At 56.3% G+C, this 9,324-nt stretch overlaps 2 protein-coding genes across 3 annotated transcripts; both read right to left on the bottom strand.

Moving 5' to 3' along the window:
- Positions 1-75: 75 nt before the first annotated feature.
- On the bottom strand, positions 76-1,387 carry FAM187A (family with sequence similarity 187 member A). Its single transcript, XM_074562105.1, has one exon. It carries the CDS (start codon positions 1,385-1,387, stop codon positions 143-145), a length of 1,245 nt encoding a protein of 414 aa, XP_074418206.1. The 3' UTR covers positions 76-142.
- Positions 1,388-3,422: 2,035 nt separating this feature from the next.
- On the bottom strand, positions 3,423-9,293 carry DNAAF19 (dynein axonemal assembly factor 19). 2 transcript variants are annotated; one of them, XM_074562001.1, is made up of 4 exons: positions 9,222-9,293; positions 8,323-8,492; positions 5,614-5,746; positions 3,423-4,045 (listed from the first exon to the last, which is right to left on the bottom strand). In XM_074562001.1, the coding sequence occupies exons 2-4, from the start codon at positions 8,463-8,465 to the stop codon at positions 3,596-3,598; spliced, it is 726 nt and encodes a 241-aa protein (XP_074418102.1). In that variant the 5' UTR covers positions 8,466-8,492; positions 9,222-9,293; the 3' UTR covers positions 3,423-3,595. The 2 variants fall into 2 exon arrangements, with proteins under 2 accessions (XP_074418102.1, XP_074418101.1); XM_074562000.1 differs by lacking the exon at positions 9,222-9,293 and adding an exon at positions 9,046-9,111.
- Between the last annotated feature and the right edge of the window lie 31 nt (positions 9,294-9,324).

Here is a 9,324-nt window from a genome sequence, read left to right on the forward strand (position 1 = left end):
TCACTGTCACGCTCTTGACCCAAAAGGGAGGGTGAGCGGGCGCTGGCAGAATGTTGATTTCCAATGGTCAAAACCTGAGAAATTTCTAACGGGAGGACGGTCCGAGGTGGAAGAGTGACCCATTGGGGCCGTGGTGGAGATCCTATGTCCTGGCAGGGGAGCCGAACGCCCGCCGGCAGTGGCGGCACACATGGATGATAATGAAGACGATGCTGATGAGGATGTAGCTCAGGCTGATGGCCTTGATGGCAAAGATTGTCTCGGGATCGCTGAGCGTCCGCTTGCGCTGCTTCTGGTGGAACACGCTGAGCCGGAAGCTGGCCACCATCTTGCCCTCATGCCAGCAGTAGTAGATGCCTCCATCGCTGACTTGGACCCGCTGGATGTGCAGGTGGTTTCCGTGGTCGATGAAGACCCTCATGCTCTTGTTGACACCGATGAGGTAGCGGGAGCGATAGAGCCGGACAGAGTCCTTGTCCCAGGCCACAGCGTGCTCTGGCCGGGCTCCTGGGCATGCGATGACCAGGCCACTTCCAACAATCTGCTTGTGAAACTGCGTGGGGATGTGAGGCAGCCAGGGCTTCTCACCCAGCTTGGAAATGACATTGGAGATGGACTGCATGCCTTCCTTGGAGACCTCCTCCTTCAGGCAAGGGGTCAGGCAGCTTCGGATGGCCACCTCGGGTCTCCGGAGGCGGACAGCACGCTGGAAACGTGGGGGGACAGCCCTCGAGCCACAGGACGTGACGTTGGGGATGGCGGTGCGATAGCGAGGGTGCAGCTGGCCGCTCCGCACATAGCAGAGCCCGATCCGCCGCTGCTCACCTCTCACCCCACAGCGGTCGCATCTGCTCCAGTCCCAGAAGGTGGTGAAGAAGCTGAAGAGCTTCTCCCTGAAGTTGTCCTGGACGTGCTGGCCACTGTCCAAAAAAGCCACCGTGATATGCTTGGTGGGCTGCACGTCCACATCGTAGCCATAAAAGAAGTCCCCTTTCTTAGTGCCACACAGGTAGTGGCCCGAGTCCGTCACTTGGGCTTGGAAGACAATGAGACTGAACATCCGGATACTGAAACGCTTCAGGATGTTGCTGCTCACGTTGATATGTTGGGAGTCAATAACTACGGTGCCAGCAAAGTCCGTCAGGACCGTGGTTTTGTGGCTGCCCATGTTCTTCTGGAAGTACCAGACGACAGAAGAGACCTCTTTGGGCTTGCAGTTGCAGGGGAGCTCGAAGGTCATGTCAGCCAAGTAAGCAGCATTGTCAAACATCAGGAAAGCGGGACAAGCCATTCTACTGAACACATCTCCTTTATCTTCAATCGCAAAAGCATGGAGAACACCTACCATGCAGAGGAGAAGGGCAGCTCCTGGCAGCCTCGTCTCCATCGCGCCGGGCGGTGTCTGCAGTCAGCAGAACCAACCCAGCCACCGCGTCCTCGGCAGGGACGGCAGGAACCCGCACGAGGGGTTGGCAGTGCCAGCGCCGGGCAGGGACAGCGCACACACCACCTCGCTCAACAAAGATGGGGTTTGCAAATGACTCACCCGCCCATAGCGCACGTGGCTGACAGCAGGGATCAAAACAGCGGCTGAATATCCCATCTCTGCTGAATATCGGCTGGGAAGCAATCCGTCCTGCCCCGGGGCAGGCTGTCCCCTGGGACACGGACTCTAGAACCTCCGCTCTCTCCCAGCTGCTGTAGAGTGTGGTTGGCTGCGCCCCGGGCAACGAGCTCGTTCGTGCAGCTCAGCTAGAGAGGGAAGATGCAGTGATGGAAAGCGTGGTGGGAATAAGGGAACCACCAATGTCTTTTTGGAAGACTTGTGCAGTTAAGTATTAATTATTTCTCTGCTCCCTCTGAGCACAATGAACCCAGTCCCTCCTCCGACGGCAGCTGACCTCTGTAGCCCAGAAGAGGTTTCAAACACGGTATTTAGACTTCTACATCCTCTCTGTTGGCTTTCCAAGGGTTTGTGTGTGGAAGCCGCTCCGCACAGGTAATGTTTGATTCCCCCTCTCCGAGTGATCAAGCGAGGCTTTTTGTTCACTGATGCTGGAACCAGCCCTGGAGGTGTCTTAAGTGCATCTCTCCTACAGTGAAGGTGAGATATTTGCTCCCCGCTGACTCTGGCTGGACTTTCAGCTCCGCTTTTGGCCCTTCTTGAGCAGATGCTCAGATCAGACCATGAACTGGCTGATCGGGAAATGGACCCCAGCTGGTCTAACAGCCTGTCCTCCCGTAAACGTTCATCCAGCCTCTCCTGTACTTCATTTCTCCTGAGTCTTCTCACCAAACCGTGGGGATTTTTGCCCTTCCCCAGGCGATGGGGATGCAGCAGGCTGCTCCCATCCTTGACATCGGATGTGAGTGCAAGCCCTGAGCCTCGGGACTGCTGAAAGCACTGTGCCTGTTCCCACCAGAGCTGTAACCGTCGTGCCAGGGCTGTTGATGCATCAACATCCTCCATCCTGACCTTAGGAAACTCCAAGATCTTCGTTGTTTTGTTTAAGGCTTCAGCTTTCTGCTTTCTGCTAGTCCTTGGGTTTGCAAGCGCTAGGCAAAGGCAAGAGGAATGGCACCCACAACAGATCGCAGGGACACAGATGTCCCCAAGATAGATGCCACAAAGCCCAACATTCACTTGACAGGCCTCAGAGAATTTAGGTGCCCAGTGGTTTCTACAGAGAAGGTGGGAGAGGGATGGTTAGAGTCTGCCAGGGTGACTACATTTTGCTCCTCTAGCTGGGTTTTGCAAGAAAACAGACCTGACAGTAGTTTTTGAGCTGAATTCAAGGGAGTCTGAGCACGATAATATACATTGGGCTCCTCAGCACACTTGGGAGAAGCCTGAGGATCCTCCCAGACCAGAACTGCAGGAGAGCTCGGTGGGCAGGTGCTGAGCTGTGCCATGTGAGGGCCTCTCTGAAGCCTGCAGCCAAAGCAGAAAGGCTACTCAATTTAGACACAGTGTTAGACAGCCCTGGAGAGTCTCTTTGTTGGAGCGAGGCCTGCCAGTTCTTTCTAAATTTCAATTTATGTGAAATTTCAGCAAATCAGCGTCTGAGATCATAGGACCATGAGGTGATGGGTTTACCCCATGCCTTGCTAGTTGGGGTAGAATAATGAAATAGCTGATCGGAACAGTCCCAGACATCCCACCTTGCACAGCACTTCCACCTCCATCAGCCCATTCTACCTTCAGAGTTTGTTAAACATGACGTGTCATTGATTACGTTTCTTAAAACCCCCACCGAGACAACGGACAGAGATGAAAAAGGTAAGGGATGATTTGGGTTTTGGTTTCGCTTTCAAAAAGAGCAGCCTAGATTTTTCTTTCCCCCACTTTTCTCCTCATCTAAGAGATCCTGACAGAGCTGTTCTGCGAGGACACCCTGCCCCAGAGATCACAACACACTCCTCTCGGTAACTAACCTTTATTTGCGCGGAACTAGCGCTCTGGGTGGCTCCCAGGTAGAGAGAAATGTACAGCCATGTTCAGAAGTATCCGATTTACCTGTCTCGCACAATGTCTGCTGCTGAATTCAAGCTCTTTTGCACTCTGGTTCTGCTCGACCCTGCTGCCTCTGCTCCTTCAGTTGACCTGGTAACATTTCATCAGCTCCATCACTATGCTCTCCTCAGCTTCCTTTCGCTTCGTGAGGTGGGCTTCCCACTCTGCTTCGCAGCCGGCTGGTCTGCTGGGATGGCCAGCAGTCCCAAAGCTCTGCAGCTTCCTAAACAAATCCCTGCTGCTCTCCTTCTCCGACTCACTCAGAAGATCCACGTTTAACCCGAAGCGCTTGGTGCCCGAAAGGCTCTCTAAGATCTGAAGAACGGCATCTCTGTCTTCATGACAGACGTTCTCTGCCAGCACCGTAAGGAATTCACCCAGGAGGCCAAAGCCCAAGTCAGCCTGAAAGATTCTGCCCAAGGCCTTTCCTCCCAGTTCAAGCAAAAACTGGTATTTTTCTTTTCCGCTTTTTAAGCATCTGCGCCAATCTCTGTAAAATTCGGCAGAGGTTCCAGGCAGTTGATCCAGCTCCTGAAGGAAAAAAATAGTTACCAGTTCCTTTTGGTTTGTTCCCACTTGAAGATTTTTGTCGCCACCCCCCTCCCCGATCAGCCTGTGGATGGCTGAGATGTTTTTAATCCAGGCTTTGACAGCATGAAGGGCTGCATAAAGCCTGTGAGGTGGCCATACACAAAGACAAAGAAATACCAGGTTCCTCAAGCCCCAGAGAAACCAGAGAACTTCAGGGGAAAATAACGGAAGAATGGATGACACACGAAGCCCAGCATGGACGAACACAGATCAGTCGTGGAGTAACCCCAACCCTAACCAGAACCAGACACGCTGCCCACTCCGGATCCACCATCACCGCTCGGGAAGGGATCTCCTGGAGAGCGGAGTAGTTCAGTGTAAACCTCTGCTTCATCTCGAGCACTGTGAGGCAAATCAGAGTGAGGAGATAAAAGAGACGTAAACCCCAGAAAACACGCAGGTGGACCTAACGCACCGTCTCGTCACATGCTGCCTTCGTACGGGTCTGCGGCAGAGAGTTCGAGCTACAAGAGAGAGCCAAGCTCAATGTGGCATCTCCAGATAAAAGGAAATCCTGTTTTGTACAATATGTAATTGAACTGCTGAACTCATCACCGCTGGCTTAACTGACGCACAGACTGAAGGAGGATTAAAATGTTTAGGCTTTTATACCGATAGCGAGAACAAGGCACAGCAACATCAGGCTGTGTCTAAACACAAGACAGAGGAGCCCTGGAGATCAGAGCCCGAGCGCTAACGGGATTAGGAACAGAATTTACTCTGGGGAGATCATTGCTCAGTCCAAGAAAACACAAAGCTGCCTAGAAGAGCTGCAAAAAGATCTCACAATAAACAGGCAAATGAAATTTGGCGTCAAAAAAATCCATGAGAAACATCCCCGGCTCCACGTCCAGCGACCAGGACTCTCCCGCGTGGGCTGAGTCCACCGAAGGGGGCAGGACAGACGTCACTCAAATCACAAATGACCGGGATAGAAAATGTTTAGTCACGATTTCCCACATGTGAAGAACTAAGGAGCACCCAGTGAAGTCATCAGGCAGCAGGTTTTAAACAAAACAACACTTTTTCGTATCATGCATAATTAAACCGCAGGGTGAGAAAGAACTGGCTGCCTTCACGGAAGATCCGCGGTCTGCAGCTATTAAACGTGATGATCCAGATGCACAACGCTGGCTCGCGGGCTCCAAACTGCAGCCAGCTGGAGGAGTGCGGTCAAGGGAGGGCACTCTTCCCCAAGAATCTGTTACTGGCCACCATCAGAGGCAGGGTATTGGGAGCTCTGGTCCGACGCTGTGCAGCTGGTCTTAGATTCCCACAGGGCTGAAGCAGACTCTTCTCGGAGCAGCTGGTGCAAGCTCTTCTCAGACACAAAGGAAGGGCCAAGACTGAACCCTGTGGTTGTCTAAACACCAACGTTCCTGGGGACTTTAAGGGCTTGCTCACATGTAGAGATATTTCTGAATCACTCTCGCATTTTAAAATAATACCCAAATTATTCTGGAGTAATTTTTAGATGTGGACAAAGTCCTGGAAAGCTTCTCCCTCACCTGGGGTATTTCCACGTCGCTGGCTTGTGGGGCCTTGGCGTGGACTGCACAGGGATTCCACAGCACGTTCCTCCTCATACCCATCTTGTCCTTTTTCTCCAGGGGCTTCAGGTGTGATGCCAGCACGATGTTCCTGCAGGCAACAAGAAGGGGATGGGATATTTACCAAGATCAAATACTTTGAGGCTTTGAGCTTCTTCCCCGAGGCAATTTCTGAGTTTGGGCCATAGGTATCACCCAGAGGGACCCGGACAGGCTGGAGGAGTGGGCCCATGTGAATCTCATGAACTTCAACAAGGCCCAGTGCAAGGTCCTGCAGCTGCACTGGGGCAATCCTCAATATCAATACAGACTTGGGGATGAAGGGATGGAGAACAGCTCTGCCGAGAAGGACCTGGGGATACTGGTGGTTGAAAAATTGGACATGACCTGGCAACGTGCACTGGCAGCCCAGAAACCCCCCGCAGCCTGGGCTGCATCCCCAGCAGCGTGGGCAGCAGGGCGAGGGGGGGATTCTGTCCCTCTGCTCCCCTCGGGGGAGACCCCCCTGCAGCGCTGCCTCCAGCTCTGGGGCACCAACAGCAGAAGGACACGGAGGTGTTGGAGCGGGGCCAGAGGAGGCCCCGGAGATGCTGGGAGGGCTGGAGCCCCTCTGCTGTGGGGACAGGCTGAGAGAGCTGGGGGGGTTCAGCCTGGGGAAGAGAAGGCTCCGGGGAGACCTTGGAGCCCCTTCCAGTCCCTAAAGGGGCTCCAGGAAAGCTGGGGAGGGACTCTGGATCAGGGAGGGGAGCCATGGGACGAGGGGGAAGGGTTTTAAACTGAAAGAGGGGAGATTGAGATGAGATCTGAGGAGGAAATTCTTTGCTGTGAGGGTGGTGAGCCCCTGGCCCAGGTTGCCCAGAGAAGCTGTGGCTGCCCCATCCCTGGAGGGGTTCAAGGCCAGGTTGGCCGGGGCTTGGAGCAACCTGGGCTGGTGGGAGGTGTCCCTGCCCAGGGCAGGGGGTGGCACTGGGTGGCCTTTAAGGTCCCTTCCCACCCAAACCAGTCCATGATTCTGTGATTCTATCAAACAAGATCAGGATTCAAATGACATCATGAAACATCAGAGATGAGTCAGAGGAAAACAGAAGATATTGCATGGGGCACTCGACAGGCACATCCTCCTCACACACTCAGTGTTAATCCAGTCATTAGGACCAACGAGGCAGGAATCTCCTCGCAGCACCATGGTTCCTATTCCTCCCCAGCACGGGGGACGGCTCACTCCCCAGGAGCTGGGCATTTCCACCCAACACTTCCTCCAGAGCCTGACGAACTGGCAGGGCATCGTTTCCTCCTGCCTTTTTCTCAGGGTACCCTGAAGTTTCTGTGGCTTTGGGACTTCTGGAGGAAAGACCCTAAATTCTTACAGCACCTCGGGCTCGGGACTGCTTCATAGCTTGCAGCGTGCTGGGCAGGTACGTTTTTGTGGATTCATTTGAATTCGTCATCTTATTACACTGACATCTGTGACTTAACTACAGCAGCCCCGACTCAGTGGCTAATGTGGTTCCTCACATCCCGTGGGATGAATCCCTGCGGTTAATCCTCCCAACAACCAGCAGGAGATCTTTGAAGGGCTCCTGGTCTCTGCTCCTGTGCTAGTGTGGGCTACGCCAGTGAAGATGCTGCACTCACAGAGAGAAGCTGCTCCGTTCCCTCCCTCAGATTATTTCTACTGTTACCAAAACACTGATAAAACAGCTTAAAATCACTCGGGAATCCTTTTATAGGACTGGCGAGAAGGCTGGGGGGGAAAACGCCAATTTAGAGAGTTTTCCTGCCTTTCAGGGATCAGATGGCATGACCGAATGCAGGCAGAGATGAAGCCATGAAAGGAATTTGATCTAGTCCCATATAAGTCTACCAAGGGGTGGGGAAAGTTCCAGACGGATCTATAGGTGGATCCAGGACTTTGGCAGGCGTTGGGAATGCCTCCACAGAGCATCCCTGCCATCCCCGGGCCACAAGCCTACTCCCAAACCACCTTGGACGAAGCGGTGATGGGTTTGGGAGCACAAACACGCTGGGTGGGATGCACGGGGACACGCATCACCCTCTTCTTCTGCACCACCCCCATGGCATGGGATGTGTGGGGAGGAAAGGGAGGGCAGGGCAGGCTGGCAGGGCTGGGAGGGTGGGTGGGAATGCAGAGAGAGGACACCAGGCTGGAAAGCGGACACCATGCCATCCCACTGCTGGTCCACAGCTTGGCCACCATGGGGACCTGCCAAGGAGCTGGCTGTTCCAGGTGGGAAGAGCTGAGATCTTAGCCCCCCCACATCAACACGATGATTTTTTGGAGGGCAAATCTTAAACAAGGCTGAGATTCTGTCCTACTGGGGCTCTGTGACACGGGGTCAGGACCCCCGAAGCCGGGTTTGCTGCCCCGCCAAGCCGCGTTCACGTTCCCCTGGAGCAGAAAGCACAGATAATCAGCTCAATCCCCTCTCAGAGCAAGGTTTGAGCTCAAAACCCGCCGGGTGACCTTGTCTCTTGAGAGGTCCCAAAATCGAAGCTTCAAAAGAAAGAGCTCCACGGGTCGGAGCCCGTGGGCTGGGTTGGCCCCGTGGCACTCGGCACCGAGCAAGGTGACGGCATCGACGAAGCCCGTCGGGGTAGGGAGGGACCCGAATCCGCCCCCCCCGTCCCGGGTGTCCCCCGCCGGACCTGAACTCCTGGTAGGAGGGGACGCGCTGGCGCAGGGCCCGCAGCTTGGCGTCGTTCTCCCGCTCCCGCCTGGCGTCGGCCGCCACCGCCGCCCGCAGCTCCCGCTCCAGCGCCGCAGGGTCCAGGGCCCCGTCCGCCTCCATCCCGGCCCCCGCAGGGACCCCTGAGGCCTGTGGGGACGGGGATGGGGGGAGGGACACAGGGGACGGGGTGCAGAGGGACCCCACTCCTGTCGTGACAGCCCTGCCGGGGCTGGCCTTGGAGACCTCACTCCTGTCACGACAGTCCTGCAGGGCCGGCCCCGGGGATCCCACTCCTGTTGCGACAACCCTTGCTCTTATTGTGATAGTCCCGACAGAGCCGGCCTTGGGAACCCCACTCCTGTCGTGACAGTCCTGCCGGGCCGCACACACCACCAGCCCCAGGGGACCTCACTCCCGTCGCAACAGCCCTGCCAGGCCGGGCACATGGATGGCAATCGGGAACCCCACTACAATCGTGACAGCCCCACCGGGCCCCGGAGTCCCTCACTCTGTCGCGACAGCCCCGCGGGGCCCCGACACACCGCCAGCCCTTGGAGCCCCTCACTCTATCGCGACAGCCCCCCCGGCCCCCGGGGTCCCTCACTCTGTCGCGACAGCCCCGCGGGGCCCCGACACACCGCCAGCCCTTGGAGCCCCTCACTCTATCGCGACAGCCCCCCCGGCCCCCGAGGTCCCTCACTCTATCGCGACAGCCCCGAGCTCCCGCCGCCACGCGCGGGCTCCCCTCCCGTCGCCATAGCGACCGTGCAGCGCGGGGAGGCCCCGGCGGGGCTGCCCCAGACGCGCCTGATCGAAGCGGCCCAGCCGCCCCCAGCTCCCCGGACCGACCCGCGGCCACCGGGACCCCGCCGGCACCTCCCGCGGCTTCGTCCGCCCCTTCTCCCTCGGCGTCGGCGCTGACGGCGGGCGCGGGGGACGGAGGGGGGTCTCTGTGGCGACAGGCAGCGAGGGCAGCCCG

The sequence above is a fragment of the Larus michahellis genome, chromosome 18 (genome assembly GCF_964199755.1).
Source record: "Larus michahellis chromosome 18, bLarMic1.1, whole genome shotgun sequence".
Classification (NCBI taxonomy): Eukaryota; Metazoa; Chordata; class Aves; order Charadriiformes; family Laridae; genus Larus; species Larus michahellis.